The sequence below is a fragment of the Oculina patagonica genome, chromosome 5 (assembly GCF_052425735.1).
Source record: "Oculina patagonica isolate OP01 chromosome 5, crgOcupat, whole genome shotgun sequence".
Classification (NCBI taxonomy): Eukaryota; Metazoa; Cnidaria; class Anthozoa; order Scleractinia; family Oculinidae; genus Oculina; species Oculina patagonica.
Window position 1 is genome coordinate 26865122 of NC_135762.1, and position 20408 is coordinate 26885529.

Genomic DNA, 20408 nt, shown 5'->3' on the forward strand with positions numbered 1-20408 from the left:
CTCGTGTTTCTATAACTCGATAGAAACACGGAACATGTTTTCTATTTCTTAATTAAATGACAGTGCGTACGTAATTACCCTGATAACTCGAACTCTGAGGGGAAACGAAAATCAGTTTAGAGTTAGCAGGGAATCAAGTTATCGGGGTCGATTGTATATTCAATTTGACATGTAAACAACTGATAGTTTAATTATTTTTCAGCACTTTAGTACATTACAAATTGAACCTAGCTCATCAGAAACTCTAACACGATCAAATATTCTTATGATAAAATTGTGAAATGTCAAATAGGTGATCAGTTCGTTGCACTAATTAGTGTAGTGTTAATTTCAGTGTTTAAATTCGATAACACGACAAAAATGAGCGAAATGCAACAGCCAGAGTTCGAGTTATCAGGGTAAATTTTGATTAATGGAAACGAAATTTAGTTCGAGTTACGGGGAATTCAAGTTATCCGAGTTCGAGTTAAGGTGGCTCCATAGGGTAATCACTAATGATGTGGCGCGCGCTAGTGTCATACTTTGAAATGTGAGTTTGCATTCGTTTTAGTCCTAGTTCGCTAGAACTTATCAAATGCAATTAGCAATGATGAAATAGTGTTCTACAACCATCTCTGTTAAAATAATGGGTTTAAGTCGAGAATTAAGACTATCCAAACAAATGCGTATTTAAGTGTCTAGCTTGCTTTGAGTGATATTTTCTACAATTTCCTTCGGTGAAATCTTCCGAAATTTTTACAGTACATGGATACAACCTGGAAAAAATTGTAAACAGGAAAAAAGTAAGGGTTGTTAAGGCAGATTTTTCGTTATATGCAAATTTGTGTCTTTTCTCTCTGCGTAAAAACACGTCTTATAGATTTTTCTAAAAAACTAGCGCCACGTAAAGCAAAAAAATTATAACCTCTCTGCCAACTTTTACGAAATTTCACCGAAGGAAACTCAAGAAAATCTAGACGAAAGTTGCCATTTTTCGACAGACATTTGTAACAAAAACGTCAGCAGAATAGAAATTACCCAAGATCGCTATTTGAGCATGCGTCAACATTGAAACCACTAAGCGCTCGATTACAGTGTTTACTGAGCGTTTGATGTAAAATCAAAAAACTCATAATCTTTGGAAGATTAAACAGCATTGTACGGCCTTGGAAATCTATATTACGGATAAAGTTATCCTTTGAAATGTTTATCATAAATCTGTGGTTGATCATTTGTGTCTGAGCTCGCGTCAGCTCGCGTGCGCAGATTCCGAATGCTTGCATCATTAGCGCGCGCGGTCATAAAACCCTATGGAGCCACCTTAACCGAGCACAAATGACTGAAACGTGATGACAAATCCAAGGGAAATGGGACTTAGTTTGAATTAGCGGGGAAGTTCGAGTAACTGAGGTTCTACCTTAATAAATAATGTTTTATCGTGCAAAGAAAACGTCAGGAAATTATTAATATTTATAGTTACATAGCTCACCGCACGAAATCTGATTTAGAGTCGTGTGAAAAAAATAATCGTCAACTGAACTTTAAGCAAGTTGTTTTTTTTAAGAGGGATCATCGTGGGTTCACCGGAAATGACGAAGGGTAGTTTTTCAGATGAACACTTAGGGACGGACCATTATTTTCTTGGAGGGGGGGGGGGATGAAAAATTTCCTCTGCAAACTTTTTTTTTAGTTTATGCACCTCTGCAAACATTTTTTTTCAAAATTCTTACTATTTTTTGTTATACATTTCGTGTTTGCAAACAATTTATTTTGTCTTTCCAGGCGCTGCAAACGATTTTTTTCAATATTTTTCATCCCCCCCCCCCCCCTCAAAAAAATAATGGTTTAATGGTCCGTCCCTTAGTAAAAAATTGTTTCCGGGTAGAATGGTTGGGTGTAACTGAGTAACTTGTCTGCCAGGAGAACTTTTTCCCTTATTTAGGCAATCCAGCAGCGTTGTTCGTCGTTATTAAGTAAATAAGTCTCCTTGACTTTACAATTGAAGTTTAAAAATGATTCGAGTTGTTCAAAATATTTCTTTTATTGCTTTTCGGATACATAAATATAAGCATAGGTACTTAGAGTTCCTAAAACTTGAACATTAAATAAATAAACAGAAAAATCTGTCAACTTGAAAATATATAGTTGCTTTTTATATACATCTGAACACGTATGACAATGTATACGTTATACCGCGCATGCGTGTGACATTTTATAATGCTAATTGTATGTCATAAATAAAAACTATTCCATGTTTTTGGTGTGATACCGCGCATGCGTGTGACATTTTATAATGCTAATTGTATGTCATAAATAAAAACTATTCCATGTTTTTGGTGTGATAAAGAAATCGCGGCGACTTGACTTTTCATTAACACTAATCTGAATTTAAGGCTGCTTGTTCTTGCGAGTCGTAATTATTTTACTTGTATTTCAATGGATAATATGGATTCATGTTTATATTTTCAGAAGCACCGGCCTTTATCATCAATGCGTTTCGTAACTAAATAAATCAACCGTAATGTTCACATGGGTTCTCAAATACGACGAGTGGCTCAAAAGATTTTGAAATTTTAGTCTTGTACTCGAAAACGTCAATAACTAAGTCAATAACAATTTGAGCATTCTCGTCCTCAGAGTTTACGATCTTTCTGGTCTGCGCCAGGGATCGAGTCCTCTGGCCGGTACCGATTTGTGAGCATGCACAGAGTACTCGTTCTGTATTTTCAGCCAATCAATTGGTTATATGGTTCTTGACCTCATGTAACAGATGTAAAAGACCGATTGCTTGTTTTCCTGAATAGTTTTCACTACAGAAAACACAGTTATTATCCGAATCAATTTAAATATACGTTATTTGTAAAAAAAAAAAAAAAAAAAAAAAAAAAAACTTTGGCCCATGTTGATTGGACTTGCGTTATGTTCGCCCTCAGGGAAGCCGCATTTTAACAGTTCGACCCTCAGAAAAGACTAAACATTTTATCTAAATTATTAATTAGCTCTAGTTATTGTGAAGGGTATTGTGTGTCATAAGTGAAGAGTATCTAGGAGAGTATTGATTGTTTGTGTTTTGAACGAATCCCAGTTCGCTTGATCCTGCATTTTTTGTTCCAGTGTGGCTTGACTTGGATATGGAGGAATCTGAAACGAGAAATATAAAATGTATGTATAAATGCACTTCTCAGTCCATCGTGTCAAACAACCCTGCATCCGCCAAGTTCGAAAAAAATAAAGATTCGAGTCCGATCCCATGGCGTAACGAGGTACAGATACTGGAGGACCCTCTGTGTGGTATTCGGATGCCCATTGTGCCTATTAGGGGTTGTTTTGTTAGCGCTTTGGGTGTTTTATTTTAAATTTCTTATAATTGCTCTGTGTTGTGGTACATTTATCTAACTGATCTTTGTGGTACATCTCTGAGGTAAGCCGCAAATAAACAAGAAATTATGTTTATCGCGGACGTTACTCTTGGCCGACCAGTGCTACTCATTAGTCCTCGATAAAATAATTTACACTGGCACCTCTTAGAGTTGAGAATAAACTTTAACCCCCCAAGGAATGAACTCTGGTACCTTTTAAAGAGGTGTTTTTCAAATGACCGACCGGGGTCCCCCTCAGTCTTACATGAGAATCCCCCTGGGGACTGGATCAGGTTTCAGTTTGTTCTTAGTTCTCTTAGTTTATCTTGCATGTACCCTGGGTATAAGAGGCTTTCTTCGCGCAGGGTCGGATGCTTCGGTATAGTCTTCGAGCAATGGGTCACATTAGAGACTTGGCCGAGACCAATGACAACTGAAAGTAAAATAATTTTTTCCCACTGTTTACCTGATTTCTAAGTTTTCGAAGTGTAGCCTCGTTAGCGTGCTGAAGAAACCAACTTTTCTTTATCAACACACACTCAGCGCCATTACTAACCTGAAATAACACAACCATAACAAATGTTAAAATGTATTTATTTAAAAAATAGATTATGTAACGACGACAAAGAAAACGGAAACTGAAGCGTGTTTCACTAACATTGCAAAGCTCTGATTTTTGAGAGAAAACAGTTTTGAAAATGGAACGCATAATCTCTTAATCGAAATTTTTGTGAACGCTTTTTCTACCAAAATTAAAAGTATAAATTTTACTTCCATTAATTTCTCTTTATAAAATAAATGAGATCATCTGATGTTCCTCGTAGTGTGTAAGCTATGTAAGCAATTGCATTTTTTTAGCCTGAAAAAATTAAAGGCTACAACGGGATTCAAACCCACTGATGACCACCGCGATACCGGTGCGTTGCTCTACCAACTGAGCTGTGAAGCCTTGATACGTTGGGAGCAGGTCAATTGTAGATTCTAATATTCCGTAATTGAAATGGATGATGAAATCAATATGTGAAAAAAATATATGAACTGCGGAATAATGAAGGAATGAATGAATGATCCATTTTCAGGCTAAAAAAATGATGATGCAATTGCTTTAATTGCTTACACACTGCGAAGATCTACCCATTCATTTTAGCGTAGTTTTTAGCAATTAATATTAATATTTCTTTATAATACATGTAGTATTAAGAATGCAAGATACATAAAGAAAACATTCTCTAGTTGATCAATGGTGAGGAAAAGATGATCTTGTTTAATAAAGTCTACAAGTCCTCAGCTTCTACGTTCGCAATGTGAGTGATCAACTAGATGGATCAAGTTTAGGTGATCAGGAATTAGTTGAACCAAACTGTTGAGCAAATGGCGCAAGTTGTGCGACCGTTAGATTATGGTTCGGTTTGAGCTGATCATATGTAAATTTCCTTCAAGGTTGTAACTTAACGCTTTATTAGTTTTGTGATTGTTGTTTGATGATGGAAGGAAGTTTTGCGCGGACAAGAATGTCCGTCAGAGATTTTTCCTTCTAATTAGGTACAATTTTGGATAGCACATGACGGCAAACCAGCCACACCGAATCTTTTAAAGATTCTTATGAAATCACGAAATACTGCACATTATCTCAAACCAGCATTCGATTGTACCTAATTAGAAGGAAAAATCTCTGACGGACATTCTTGTCCGCGCAAAACTTCCTTCCATCATCAAACAACAATCACAAAACTAATAAAGCGTTAAGTTACAACCTTGAAGGAAATTTACATATGATCAGCTCCATAATCTAACAGTCGCACAACTTGCGCCATTTGCTCAACAGTTTGGTTCAACTAATTCCTGATCACCTAAACTTGATCCATCTAGTTGATCACTCACATTGCGAACGTAGAAGCTGAGGACTTGTAGACTTTATTAAACATTTAAAGAAACTTTATACATACCAAGTGGCATTTGACGGCAGGGTTATCGAAGAGAAGCATCGAAAGTCCCTAAAAAGGAAAAAGGAAAATATACAGTGTTGAGAGAACTTTATACCCATTCGAGTACGTCGCATCACAAAAGTTAACTGGAGAGAGAAGACCAAATAGTACTTCAAGTAAGCAAAAACCAGTCAATGACGCGAACATTAGTAAAAGAACATCTGTTCGCAGGACACAAAATGTAGGTGTACTTGAAGACATGTTGAGTCAGAAATTGGAAATCGGACGCGTGTCCACAAAATAATGTTGATTTAAACACAAGAGAGAGTCTGTGGACGTCAAATGTCCTCGTTGAGCATTTCGTTTATGAAATGTGTCATGAGAAGTATATAGTGATTTTTTATTTATTTTTTAGTACTTACAAATTGATCCTTAGGTTTCAGTAATTCTATCTGTACCACTACTTGTTCACCCTTCATATCCCCTTCTGGTGTTAGGGTTCCACTCCTGTCGCTCTGAAACTACAGTCATATTTAAAGAGTAAATTTATGTTCCAAACATAACGATGGGTAGGAGAGCATAAAGTCGGATTAAACAAAAAGGCGTTTCCACCTACTATTAAAGTCTGTTATCCTGTATTTACAATTTTGTATCCTGTTCTTTTTGATAGCATTGATTACACGCGGCGTTCTAGTGACAATTTGCCGATTCCTTGGAACTAAATAACGTTACTGTAAGTGTGTAGTGTGCTTTGGCCGTATCAAAAAATATTAAGAACCGGAAAGAAATAAGGGCACTTTTTTAATTAATTAATTAATAAATAAATAAAATAAATGGAAATTTGCAGTGGCATTTCCACAGAGTGTCTCTTCATCCACTGTTCCCGATCGAATTAGAATTTGGAAGTGTTGGTTTTTGTGGAGGAGGAAAAACCTCGTAGTAAGGACGAGAACCAACAACAAGGCAAGCGCTCTGGCCACTGCGCCATCCCTGTTCCCTATCTTTTCCAATCTTCTAGTTCTTTTCGTAACTCATCATCATCATCATCATCATCATCATCATCATCATATCCTTTATTTAAACACGATAAGGGTTTTAAGCACAATGCTTGTGGGGTCGTGTCTATGTATTTGTATGAAGTACATGTATCTCCCCCTATGCTAACGAGCAGACAGAAACTTTGACCCGCAAGTAATTCTGGTAAAATACTTATTTATTTATCATTAAAGTTAAATTTGTCATATCAGGCAGTTAATATATTTTTTCCTTAACAGCCAAGATCTATTTCCGTTAGCTCTAAAGACTTACCGAAGGCGTTTTATTTCGCACTTTATCCACATTACTGATTCGTTTGTGTAATTGTTCAATCTTCTCTCGATGAAGTTCTTTGTCTCTGACTGCAATGATGAAGAGAAACGACACGCTGCGTTATAAAAATATACTTCAAGATCAACAAAACACTAAAGCGGCTTGATTAACTGTCTGATTTGGAAAAAAAAGCACCATCCGTGTTTCTCTAAACACTTGTTATCCACAAATTACTACCTCAATTTCTTTACTGGAGGCGTGCCTCCTAATGTAAACACTTCAGGCCCACTCAGGCCAGATCGAGCAGTCCGGGTTAGAGCCCTACCTAGGTTCATTCATTGTGTTCAGCGTACTGGACAAGACGCAGCACCCCTTGCTGTCCCCTAGTCTAGACTGCCTTTCTTATAAAGACGCAGCCTTTCACCCAAGACAAACAAAATTACGCTAAGCCGACTAAACGCAGCTCACATTATAAATAAGAATATCACTAACATACCTTCTCGAGAAATGGCACTCAATCGTCCCACCCAGGTCACGTTCTTTGCTGCTTTCTGTGGATTGAACATATATTATTGAATGTGAAAAACTAAATGATTCCGGAATTAGTCGTCTGGTATACGGTTGAAATTCAGGCTAGGTCCGTGATAAAACCTCACCTTGAATTTCTCTGGTTCACCAACTAAAGCGGGTAATGACAAGTCGTAGTTTTTCTTTGAAGACAATGAAGGTTCGGTCTTGGGTCGTTTTATGTCTGGCGACCACAAAATTGGTCTGACACGATCACCAGCAGCTAAAATTAAAAGACATGAAAAATATAAAATAAACTTGTTGAAATTAATTGGACTGGCTTCCTGTTTACAGTTTAAATAAAAAACAGAAAGGAAGCTAACTAGAAGCTAATCTCTGGAATAAATGATGGGGTTACATTAGAATTTATTTGTTTGTGCGAGGCGTTTCTCGTGCTTGCGGAAAATAACATAACATTGATCACGGGAACAGGTGCCACAATGTGAAATTCTAAATAAACACCCGTGGTTTACTAAAAAGGCTAATATCATAATAAAAGACAAATTGCTAGCCTCCGTTGTAGCCGGACGTGGTTTTAGTTCGTCTGCGACGCAGGCTAGCAAATTGTTTACTATTCGAATTTGATGCAAAACGAAACCGAAAAACTGAAAATCCGCCTGCGCACTTTCAAGCATTTTGTATCTTTATCAAATCCCTGAGTTTTCTGGGTATAAAAGACTGTTAAACAGTCTCCGAAATCAAATTTTGTGTAGATTATTTAATATCAGATTCTAATATGAACACTGTAGTAAATAATATAGATGGTAAATTTTAACTCGGTGATAAATAGTGAAGAAATTATTCAACATGACACGAGCGTGGGACAAAGAAAAAAATCTGAGTCCCCGACGGGAATCGAACCCATGACCTCCCAGATACCGGTTGGGCGCTCTAACTAACTGAGCTACGAGAGACTCGTTGTGAGCTAGGCTATTTACTAGGTTGATATGTGACACGCGTGAACACTCTCTGCTCGCTTTTCTCCGCATATACCAACAAAATCACACCTAGAACTACAAAGACTTTTTATATTTGCGACAACAAGGCAAAATTGTATGAACTCTCCAAAACAAAAACGTTACTTGCTAGAACCTGCATGAACAACAAAATAAAATATTTATAACTTCACCATGGTTTTATTGCGAAAGAACACTAAAATATGGCGATACCCGTTAATTTTGCACTGTACACTGTCTATGTCTAAAAACAAAAGTTCTTATTGTCTTATTGTAAACTCGCCAGATTATAGTCCCAAAAGCCGTGCAACAGAGACGAATTCGTAGATAATGCATAATGTAAAGAAAATGTTACTGAAATATGGTTCTTTGTAATTGAAATTATTTCAAAATTTAATAGTTAAAAGCACTAAAAGCGCTTGAGAATATCGTAATTTTAACGTCCTTCAGTGGTGTTGACGGAGGCGTTCAAAATTTTATACTGAATAAAACTGACCTGTTGCGACCTGTTGCGACGAACATGGTTCAAACCAAATAAATTAACAAGGATGCTTTTTGCTTTGAGAGAAGGAAAACAATTTCTGCTTAGTGGCGATATCATTTTATGGAGCAAGGGCTTGCGTCCATCGAGGTATGGACGAATTCTCGCGCTATTAATTTAGATCATGCGGATTTACTGGCTATGTTAAAACCTTAAAAGAAAACGTTGTCACAGTTCATTTCACCGGTATATTTCATTCCCATGCGATCCTGTGCATGCAGGTGGCAAAAGCTATCGTCCAATGAGAATCTATAATGCTCTGTCTCCGATTGGTGCATGTTTGGCGGTTGTTTTATATCAAAATAGCAGATTTTTAAAGTCAGCGAACAGTTAGCTCGACACGTATATCATGTTGTGGTCATTTTTCAATGGAGCCGAATGACAAGCCTAAAATGCTGACTCTTCTTTTAGCTTTCTCCGTGGCCACTTTTGTCCTAATGGTTGTTGCAATTTTCTACATTGTCAAGATGTGCAGAAATTTAATGAACGCCCAGCCCAGAGTCCAACCTCCTAATCGCCCACACCAGTTCCGAGACAGTGGGAGAGAAGAAGGAGTTTCACTGAACCACAGTGTCTTTACTCATAATCGGCGCCGACCTCAACAAAACGACGAGCGCTTCTGTCGAACGGTAGGAATACTGATTAAAAAATGTGCAATTTCATATTGATAGCTCGATGTAAATTTGTCCCACCAAAAAGGGGTCGTTGCTTTCTTGTAGAGCGAAAGCCGGGATCAACGACGAATATCATTTTTGTCATTCACTTAAAACTGCACTATATTGATTCACAAAGAACGAGCGGAGTAATTCGCGTCGGTTAAATCTTGAATCGAACTAAGGAAACTTTTTATTTAAGTTTCGTAAAACCAAAGCGAAAGATATTATATTGCACAATCAAAAGAAACACAAACAAGAAAATAAGCCGATGAACATAGGGAAACGAACTTAATACACCGAAATTCTAGCTCGGATAGATAGCACCAAGCAAGGAAAATATACAAACAAGACAAACTGGTTGAGCTGGTGGCTTGACTTTTTTTAACCAATCAAAGAGCGTAGTAGCATAAAACCAAAGTAACATCGAATTACTTGAGACTTGATAGACTGACTTAATTCACAGCCTTCTCTTTTTTCGTACTTTTCGATCAATGAGCGCGCTTTTTTGCGTTGAAAAATAGAGAGGCTGTGGACAGTCTAGAGACTTGAGAACCGCTGTAGCTCACTGTATTGATCTCGCAAATCCTCCTCCTTATTAGGGTCAGGCACGTGGACCAAATCCCGACGCTGTAGCCGCCCCTGTGGCCGCCCCTGCATCGAACGCCATCACTCCCTGACCGAACCATCGATGTTATCTCAGACGTTGCTCAAGTCCTGTCCATTTACGGATAGCGTTTTCAAGCTTCTCATGGCCGCACTCATTTGTGCACTGAATGACATTTAAATATGGCAAATATTATGGACACGCTTTTGTGTTAGAGTTTTAGGTTGCATGTTGTCTCATAAAATATTAAAATGGCATGGCATAGCGTGTAAGTAGTGTAGTTGCTCCTGTTTGAGAGCCAGGCTTAATCACAGATTATCCCAGTCTTACCCACCTGCATGCCTGCGGAATTGACTTTAGTTCAACTTGACAGGCATGTCTGGGGTGCTATAAAACGGCATTATGGCGGTAAAAATATTTCAATGTAAACACTAATCACCGTTTGCGATTGCCGGCGACGACAAAACAGGCATTCCCGACTGATATGAGACTCAGACGTCAGGGGTTTTAATGAGAGTTTTTTTTTTACTTTTTAGTTGTCTTTTTTCTTGTTTGGAAAGAAAACATTGTAAATCAACGTGGGTTGAAGTTAAATATATTATGCTGGCGGAGGCTGGGGAAAGTACCAGCGCTTCCGTGCTGAAAAAATTGTAACAGCCACCCCCTGTATACAAAATTAAGACAATATCATACCTGTTAATGACGGCTTTTTTCGACACTTTCGATTCTATTTAAAGCTCAATTTAATTCATTTCTCTTTTTCTGTTTTCAGTTGTTTGATTTCTCTTTGTTTTGAACAAATATCAGTCGTTATTTTATTTGTTCTCAGCTAAACAATCGATATCGCTACAGCGGAATAAACTAGTCGGAGCATGGAGCAAAAATGTTACCGGCGCCAAGTATCGCGGGAAATTTGCGTGACACAGCATCGATCACGACTGGTTGGATTTTGTATCTCATTCACCCAAACGACCTGTGAAAGTACTTTGTACGCTTTTTTTCAAAACCAATTAGAGACCTCGACAACGTAAAGCCCTGCAAGTCAAATTCAATAATATAGCCAAAATCAACCCAAATTAAACTGCTATAGAACTCTGCTGGACCATAAATATCGTGAACCTTTCCTTATAAGGTAATATAACGTTAACTGCGCCAGCGATACCTGTGTACAGTGCTTTCCTCCTATCAGCCTCGTCGATGGGAATCACGGGAAGGACTGCGTTCGGTTTTTCTGGACTTGCTGACCGGTTAAGTTTTGCTGTCTTCTTTGATAAGTGAGTCAAGACTCGACATGAACCCTGGAAATGAAATAATATCTTGATCAGCTCCACCTATCTTCAAAATGAAAGATCTTGTAAGACCTATTTCTTCCTTTTCGAGTCTTTCAAATCGTATTAATTGTTGAAATTTACCTTGCTTCCCAAAACGCTTCAAATCTTTACATATTTTATCTGCTGATACTTACTGTTTTTACCACGTAGATCCATTTCGTCTTGCTTTCTTTCACTATGACAACGCCTCGCCTAAAGGGAATTAAGAAAATAAGGTTACTCCCCAAAACACTCTTATGTAACAGATCTCTAGTCGAGTAAGTGAAGACATGTTCCCTTTCGTTGTAAGTAAAGTAAACCTTATTAGAGTTCTTTTCTTCTTTACCTTGACAGCTTATTGCGCTTCCATTTATTGTTCTTATGTTTTTTTAAACAGCCCTCGACAGAGATATACTAATCGCTTGAACGGGCTGACTTTCCGACTAACGATCAAAATTTCTTTTTCTCTAACCACTCAAAGGCGGCGGAGCAGGGGGATATAGGGGGGCTGTAACCCTCCACCCCCCCCCCCCCACCCAAGGTTTGGTGCCGACAATATCGCGAGCGCAGCGTTAAATTGGATTGCCAAGATATTCCGTCTCGTGTGTGAGTTCAAACATCTTGGAAACTTCTCTGTTTGTTTTCCTTCTTCAGAAAAGTTCTAAAAATGATCGGAAACGTTCGTATGGCCTTCTAACAACAATCGGTGAATCTTCGGTCTAGAAACTGCCCAGAAAACAAAAAGTTGCTAGAACGGGAAAAAGTTGCTCCAAAACCAGCTGCCGAGTATTTTTGGGACAGTATTTTTCCCCCTCTCCTCCCCCCCCCCCCCCCCCCAACGTTCCAAAACGCTCCGCCGCCTCTGGCACTGAAAACCTTGTTACAAATGATTCCCTCCAAGTAACAAGTTGAAACCACCGACTAAACCAAAGGATAAGAACCAAGCTGCTTTTAAAATCATTCTTCGTACCACTAGTCAGGACAACTGATATTAGTTCGATGACAAATGGAAATGTGATGTTTAACAAAGTGGTTTGACGTTACCTGAAGTAATGAAATATACAGACGTCGTGTTTGGTTGTTAAGTCATCGAGCGGAAGATCCTTCAAGTAGGGTACACTTCTGCGAAGAGAAGTTAGCAAGTGCATGCTGTCATTTTACTAAACTTGAATCTGAATTTAATCATGTAAATTTAAATGTACTCACCTTAGAAATCGGATATGTTCTGGCTCTCTACCGTCCTCGTAACTCATAAAAATATCACGGAAATCCTGCAATAAACGAGACAGAAAAATGTTACATTATGAACGATGCATGCCACATAATTGGGGCTATGGTGGTGGGAATTTCAAATGCTTGCATGAAAGTATACCCTTGGAATTCTTCTTCCAACTTTAAGTTGTTTTTAAACTTTACATGCGCCTGAAGATGCAGTTTCATAATTCAAATGCTGTAGGAATCCATGAAGGCTTGAAGTCCAATTTGCCCCTTTAAATTGGAGGAAAAAGCAATCAAAGCACAGACCCACAGAAATAATCGAGCCCGAGGTTTTTACCATGGCCCTATTCTCCCATAGAAGAGTTAGGATTAAAAGGAAGGAAGAGAAGAGGTTTTGACCAGAGATTTTGCTAAGTGATATAACATAACTTAATGACAAAACTCTCTCCCGACAACTTTATCAGTGCTTGTTTTCAATGTGTTTTGGAACGCAATAAACATTTCTGGTACAAGAATTTGACAAAAAGGCTAGGCAAAAAACTCCCATTGCCCCCCCCCCCCCCCCCCAGTCTCTCTTCAACCAAAAATTACACAAGTTACCACTAAGTATGAGTCTGGTACATTAAACGTAATTTTATGTAAAAAAAATAAACCAACCTCCCTGCAAACAGCTAAAAGAGAGACCTCATCTTTACACAGAACTGTTGCACTTCGAGTTTTATGGTGAAGCAAGGCTAACTCCTGTGAGAAGTAAATTTAACATTTATCAATAAAACACACTGAGTTGATGTGATAAAAAAAACTTGTCGTGGAAATCACCATCAGTCAAGGACAAACTTTTAGGCCACTTTAATCATTCAAATTTGCTAGCAATTTGACGTTTTTTAAACTATGATGATCTATAAAAAAAAAAACAATCTTCGTTTCTCTTGACCGTTGGTACATACCCCAAAACTGCTTCCTTTGCCCAGAACTGCAACAGTTGTATTTCTTTGTTCGCCAGCATCGTTCACCAGTAGCGTCACTAGTGCTGCAAAACAACAAACCACTTAAATGAGCTAAAGATAAAGGAACGTCTGACTGCAGATCAACAGCCTTGAGCTGTGCAACAATTAAAACTCTTCTAATGACGTAGCAACAATTGATTTGATTTTTTAAGCAGTGTTCATGTTGTTTCAGATGAAGAAAAAAAAACGTTTCATCACAGTAACTATTTTGGACTACGGGCAGTCCTTCCAAAAGTTATAGGAAAAGCAGAAAATCGGCAGAATCGGCGAGTGGAGCACGGTCCGGTCGAAGCGGTCTTCCGTGAGATCTTCCGAAGCCCTACCCCTCTCCTCCGACCGCGCTCGCCTTACTTTCCGCCCTATACCCCTTCAATGTTTTTTCAGTTGACAGGTCCTGAAGGGTTTAGCGCTCCACAGCTCCGGGCTTCAGGACCCCGGGCTCTGTTACCATTTTTAGGGCTCCACGCTCTACAGCAAAATAATATTAGGGTTCCAAGCAGTAAAACGAAAAAATTATTACCTGTCCCGGATAAAATGAAATAGAAGTTTTCCGCTTTGTGGCCCTGCCGTATAATAACTCTCTTAGCTTCAAACCTGAAAGGAAACAGCAAAATTTTGCAATAAGAGGAAGCAAATGCTGCAGTAACGAAACAAATCATAAAACAGAATAGCACGTCTGCACTATTGGAGGTTTTTGGTGTTTACGAACTCATGAAGCTGGATGCATTATGAACTTTAGGCGTAAACTGCTCACAGCCTCTCTTTTATTCATCGCAAAAAAACGCGAAAGAAAAAGCGAGGAAAGCAACCACGACGCACGAGGGGGTGGATGGAAAGCGAGCGAAAGGAAAATTCTTTTTGCTTACTGCTCCCAGCCCCCACCCCTTTGCGCTTTCCGTTTTGCGCTGGTTTCCAGTTCTCTCACGATCAGACAAATGTACAACCGAAACATTACAACATCGATAAACTGCAGATTCCTCCTCACCTTTCATACCAGCCGACAGAGACGAGCCGCCTTTGCATCTTCAGCGGATACTCGCCAAAAGCAGCAACGCTGGTCTTTAGCGCGACTAAAGCCTGGGAACAAATGAAAAGTGTCAGACCAAACCTCGAATAGAATACATTACAAACTTTTACCAATTCACATTTACTGCACATGAAGACTTTTCGCAGTTTTTATAGTTTAATTCTTATTGTTCAATATGAATCCTCCCAGAACAATATTAGTAATAGCTAGTAACTAATAGCTTAGTTTTTAATTGCAGCAATCTTGTCCTTAGCCTCAAGCTCGCTTCTCCAGCTACCATCCACCGACCGATTGAGGAGATCAAAAAAGCTGCTCACTGCATCATGTACGAGATTAACTTTAAAGATTTTTACATCTTGCGGCTTACAAAACTGTTAGAACACACAAACCAAAGGAAACGGTTTTATTTAGAGTCAAGACAATGAAGTCAAAAACGTCTATGTTGAGCACACCACACCGACCTGCACACGATCAAACTGTATTCGAATGACAGGTATTAAGCAATTCACTTATCAATGTACTTACAGTTTGAAGTTGCTCTTCCGTTCTTGATCCAGGACTCAAGGACAGGATATGAATAGCTTCTTGGCTTAGCTGCACCTGTTTAGGGGAAGGGTAAAAAGATCTCCATTAACAAAAACAACCTGATCTTGCAAAACGGCTTGATATAGCTTGTGAAACGCTCTGTGGGGCAAAATATAGCGTACAAGACGTTCTGTTTTAAGACAGTTTTCTTTATTGCGAGTTTGGAATACAGAAAAGGCTAAACTTCGATCAGTATCCGCCGGCATTCACAGCTCACAACGGATATAACGGGCGCGATATTGCAGTTCTATAAAGACAAGTGTTTTTTTTTTTTTCTAGGAAACTCTTGTTGAGGACTTATATATCATTGTAAATAAATTATATGAACTTTTATTCTAAGTTTGGGTTGAACTAATACAGATAAAAGAGAAAAACTAATATATTTCCAGTGTATTTTAGTATCTTTCAACACAAAAGGTACTTTCTGGCACTTGGAGAAAACGTTGCTGATTCAAGGCCTACCTCGCGCACTGCTTTAAAGTTGTTAGGATCGAACACCATTCCGTCGACGTCCACTCCGGTAACAGCCTCCTCGTCAAGTTCAGCAAACACATTTGATGCGTTCTGCGAACGGTATTTTCTAAAAATGGGATAAAATTTCATGTTACTAACAGGAGGTGGTGCGCTTTCATACGAAAACAGCGAGACTTGCATTGTACCGTACGCACGAGTACGCAAATTAGCAATCGAAAAACCAACATTTCCAAATCCCAATTCGACCTGGATAGAGGTCCCGTATGAAAACTAATAACAGCTGATGTGGCTACCTCTCTAAATATAGTAATTTATACATTTAATTTATTTAAATTATTTAGTTAGAGTCCAGTAAAGTTTTTGTTTCCATATTTTGGAACGGAGGTTCCCTACTTACTACGTTTAACTATTATAGTCCCTTATAGCCACTACTGGCTTTCTGGAACGTAAAGATACATTGTAGAAAGTTTGCAAATTGTGGTTTTAATACATGCATTCCCATACCTGTCCATAGACGTCTTCATTTTCAACAGGAAACACAGCAGTTGAACAATTTTTCGAAATCTTTCAATTGGCTGAAAAAAAGAGGGACAATTATGAGGAAAACTTGACAAGAATCCCGGCTTGGAGGTTATTACAAAAAATCTAGTTAGCAGTATTGTTAAGGCTTTAGCGAGCAACAATATTATTTTAACAATTATACCTCGAGCACGCGCTAAATATGAGATAGTAGATAGTTAAAGAGGCGCCTAGCTTAGAGTCAAGTTAGCTATAATCATCTCATATGCAACAAGCGCGAGTGAAATAATTGCTTCGTTAAAAAAACTACGAAATACCGGTAAATCTTGTTAATCTTGTTCATGGTTATATGGGATAATATTAACAATTATTTCACGAGCGCGCGTTGGATATGAGATGGTAGATAGTCAACGAGGCACGTAGCGCCGAGGTGGCTATAACGATCTCATGTCCAACAAGCGCGAGTGGAATAATTGTTTTATTAAAAACGCCCAAAGAATTGCAATATTGAGCTCCCCAGCTGTTTTTTGTTGACGCGTATCGGCTACCAAATTTGTATATGAGCTCATATACCATTGCCTGTTAACCAATCAAAACGAAGGAATTACAATATACCATTGCTAGTTTCTAATAATGGCAAATATACAATAGCCGCTGAGCCAATCAAAAATCTGGAATTAAATTATCCATTGCTCCCGATTTGAATAAAATTTTAAACACTCGTAGGTTTCCACTAGTACATTTTACACTGCAAATACCTGGGCAGAATTCTTCGCGCAGGTCTAGCCTCTGTATCTATGTAGCCAAAAAGGATTTCTTATACGTCGTATGCGACCTATGTTTTCTTCACTCACAGAAAAGATGTTGCTTTTCAATTTTAGCTAGTCAGACACGAACCAAAAATACTTGTCAGTCTTTCACCGTGCTTGCCAAAGTTTTCTAATTATTAGCAAGTGAAGTCGTAATTGGCTTAATGGAGGATTACCTTTGCAAACTTAAATCTAATAAAGAATTCACCGGCGTCTTAATTATTTGATTTTAAAACCATTACACTGAACTATGTTTCCAATGACTTAGGACCAAGAATAAAAATAAACTGAATAGATATCATTGTGTATCATTGTGTAATTCCGGAATCTTGTTTCCAGCTAGATCTCAAAAGGAGCTTCTTTCTTTTATTTTTGTTTAAGACAGTGCCCTGTAAATTTGCGGTCGTGTGTATTGTCTGCATCGCAAACAGTCTTTAGTACAGACAAAGGTTTTTACAAGCCGTTTGCAAAACAATTCACTAAGATATTAGCTTCAAAACGAAACCACAGCAAAAAACGTTGGCATATTTACCCAAAAAATGATTCGGCTTGCATCAATACATGGCATTCAGGTCGAGGTGAACATTTCAGTCCAAAATGGCTCACGCGATATAAACGTGCACAGTGGACCGTAACTGTAAAATAAACTTCGGTCACGGAACTTACCGTTCGTTTTGGACGACCGTCGTCCTCAATATCTTCATTTTCAACCGAATCGTTTATCTCAGTCGCAGGCACAACGGGTTCAATTACTTCCTTGTCTGGAACAACATGTTCTTCGTTTGAATTCGGCCTGACTTTCCTTCGACCGGCGTTTTTGGCTCTGCGTGTGGAATTTTGCAAAGTGGGTTTACCATCTACGTTTGTGAATGCTACCCCATCTTCTGAGTCGATTGCAGGGTTACTTATAGCTCGTTTTCTTATGTTGTTCACTGAGAGAAAATTTTCTAAGTAGCTTGCTGGTAGAGAGGAGCGTCTTGAGATGACTTTTCCCTTCCTTGCGAATTGATTGGGAAACCATCGTTGCTCTTGTTTGGGTTTAGGTGGCGTGTTGTGTCGGCCTACAATGTTTATAGCAACAAGCTTTTCTAGTCCTACAGATTCCGAAGATATTGTTTTTCTGAGCTTTAAATTGCTTTGATCTTCGTTGCCAAGTACTGGAAGATCTGGAAGATCAACTAGTGCATTAGGATCCGAAAAATTGCGAGGAATTTTGGTCAAAGTTGCCTTTTCACCGTCTCTCTGAGTTCCCCCATTTAAGCTCCTAGGAAGTTGTGTTGCATGTGAAACTTTGATTTCTTGAAGTATAGGCTCGTGCAAGTTATAATGAGGTTTTTCAGACTGGCTGCGAGTATAAGATGTTCTTGAATGTGTTTCATTCCAGCATTCCTTAATCAGCCTGTTATCTGCAGCTTTACTATCCAACATGTTCGCCATACGTCGATAGCTGGACTAAAAGTGGAGCGTTGCGTTGTTGGTGAATGGTCTGTAGTCTTCTTCTTTAGAATACCATAACATATAGCTCCATTCGATTCTTGCTTATCAAGCAAACTTCGCTAGGTTAAATTTTTGTTCTTTGCCCTTGTACTTTTCCAAGATTGCAACTGTTACTTAGTAAAATTGCCAACCATTAATGACTTTTAACTCTTAAACGTTGTGTTGCGTAGCAATATATACAACCTTCTTGAAATCAGCAGCAACGAGGTATGTTCTTGACACAATGCACGAGATTTTAAACTGGCTTCCGAGCTATCATTCAACTGTTATTTCTACTGTGCACCGCATTGTCAACGAAAGCTGCAAAACTAGCTAAATCTTGATAAGGAAATTTTTCCTTGCGGCGGAATGAAGCCTAATGTAAATTCAAGAGACCAAACGTGTAAACAAAATCAGCACTGCATGTCTCGTTTGCATCAAAATGCACTGACCATAACTATTTAAACAAAAGATTGGAGCTTCTTAAATAAACAAGCAACCAACTTTCTACCACAGATGTCAGCCTCTCTATGGAGATTGTTTCTAAATATAACCAAAAGATTGGCGTTTTCAGTTCAATGGGGTATATTAATGGAATTTAAATTACCGCACTTAATAGATGCCTTCGATCTAGGGTCGATTATCGATGATACTTTGAGAAGGGTGTGGGATGTTGCATTTCGTCATTAATAAATGAAAAAGTTTGATTAAATGTCGAGTAGTTTCCTTTCATTTTTTTCTCGCTTTTATCAGCAATTTTTTCACGGACATAAGCTGTCTTCGAAGCTTATGTCTTAAATCGACTTTAATCCTTTGATAAATAAAGTTATTGTGTGTTATGTTTGTTGTTTTGTATTATTCATTTATTCAAAACTGACGAAGCTCTTAAAGCGTGAAGAAAGAATCACTTACGTAACACGCGATCTCTGACTGCGAGCTTTGTTATTCTGTTTCCCTGAGGGTGTGATAATTTTTGATATTTGACTTGTTGAGGCATCTGCTCTCAGCTGCATTGTTCCAAAAGGCATTGACAAGTGACTCTATTCTTGTGAAGAACAATTTAATGCACCCCTTGATTAGCTACGCAGGGTTCCTTCTTTTTGTTCAGGGTTGTTAAACTTCAATTTGAGCGGTGAACTGCAAAATTGGGTTGGCAAGTTTGCCTAATACGCCGAAGGGGTTACTATTTTTGCCGAATCTGACTTCTAGAAACCTTTAACTCGGTAGCTCAAAGAAAGTGATGCAGAATACCATTAGTAGATCTTATCTTCATCATTCTGTCATCTTTTGTTGTCATTTTCATTACCACCTTGGCATGTGATCACATTTCTATTTTTGTCTTTATAATTTACCTATATTTGAGGTTATATGCATTATTCTCAATAAACTGAAGATGGCATAAGTCGTTAATATACTGAAAGGAACTACGTTACGGACAAAGCATCTTAAAAAAAATTGGCAAGTTTTTTCAAGTTTCTCAATAGTAATCCTTGGTTTTGGGAGTTGAACCAGCTGCCATCTTGTAAAGCAAAGTCGAGAAGGCTCTTTGACTGTTGCGACCTCACAAAGTGAACCGAGGCAACTGCCGACGACGCATGAGTAGTCATTATCACATATAGTCGGCCTTATGGTACTGAACTGAATATCCGTGGAATAAATGAAAAATCTTTTCGAGACTGCTGAGTGGGCGCAAAAAATTAAAACTGTGTGGATTGACCACAAGCAGACGAGGTTATGATCTACAAAAGAACTTTTACTCTCTTGGGGTGCTTCATCAAGTGTAATTAAAAGTAATGGACGGAAATGATACACGTACGTATATACATGGCGAAATTTAGCGTAGACATATCACTATTTTATTTAATTATTTATTTATTTTGTATTTTGCACCATGTTATGTTAAACTCTTTTTCATCCCCAAACAGTAAACTGTTGGCTTAATTTAAACACTAAACTGTTGATTAACTTGAAACAATATTCACTTGCTAAGCAATAACAAACCGTAAATGTACGCCCTCTTAAAGCGGGCGTAAAAAGAAGATTGGAAAACAAATCCTCGGGGTTGGAGTACTCCTCCTCCGGAGAGAG

At 38.4% G+C, this 20408-nt stretch overlaps 2 protein-coding genes across 3 annotated transcripts; one reads left to right on the plus strand and one right to left on the minus strand.

The window, feature by feature from the left end:
• Window positions 1-2001: 2001 nt before the first annotated feature.
• On the minus strand, window positions 2002-19693 carry LOC144653617 (uncharacterized). Of its 2 annotated transcripts, none has more exons than XM_078513656.1 (19): window positions 17511-19693; window positions 16021-16091; window positions 15505-15622; window positions 14983-15057; window positions 14416-14507; window positions 13951-14024; window positions 13371-13453; window positions 13081-13164; window positions 12412-12476; window positions 12250-12327; window positions 11361-11418; window positions 11058-11193; window positions 7228-7361; window positions 7068-7122; window positions 6572-6660; window positions 5686-5784; window positions 5285-5332; window positions 3805-3894; window positions 2002-3120 (listed from the first exon to the last, which is right to left on the minus strand). In XM_078513656.1, the coding sequence occupies exons 1-19, from the start codon at window positions 18279-18281 to the stop codon at window positions 3007-3009; spliced, it is 2334 nt and encodes a 777-aa protein (XP_078369782.1). In that variant the 5' UTR covers window positions 18282-19693; the 3' UTR covers window positions 2002-3006. The 2 variants fall into 2 exon arrangements, with proteins under 2 accessions (XP_078369782.1, XP_078369783.1); XM_078513657.1 differs by having other exon boundaries at window positions 5686-5778; window positions 17511-19692.
• On the plus strand, window positions 8941-10416 carry LOC144655615 (uncharacterized). Its single transcript, XM_078515902.1, has 2 exons — window positions 8941-9264; window positions 9891-10416. The coding sequence occupies exons 1-2, from the start codon at window positions 9004-9006 to the stop codon at window positions 9966-9968; spliced, it is 339 nt and encodes a 112-aa protein (XP_078372028.1). The 5' UTR covers window positions 8941-9003; the 3' UTR covers window positions 9969-10416.
• Window positions 19694-20408: the final 715 nt, after the last annotated feature.

Coding starts and splice junctions, on each gene's coding strand:
- LOC144655615 (XM_078515902.1), top strand. CDS start 9,004: ATGGAGCCGAATGACAAGCCTAAAATGCTGACTCTTCTTTTAGCTTTC. Junction 9,265..9,890: donor ACGAGCGCTTCTGTCGAACG/GTAGGAATACTG, acceptor CCTCCTTATTAG/GGTCAGGCACGTGGACCAAA.
- LOC144653617 (XM_078513656.1), bottom strand. CDS start 18,281: ATGGCGAACATGTTGGATAGTAAAGCTGCAGATAACAGGCTGATTAAG. Junction 11,194..11,360: donor GGATCTACGTGGTAAAAACA/GTAAGTATCAGC, acceptor TTTCATTTCCAG/GGTTCATGTCGAGTCTTGAC. Junction 6,661..7,067: donor GAGTGCCATTTCTCGAGAAG/GTATGTTAGTGA, acceptor TCATCATTGCAG/TCAGAGACAAAGAACTTCAT.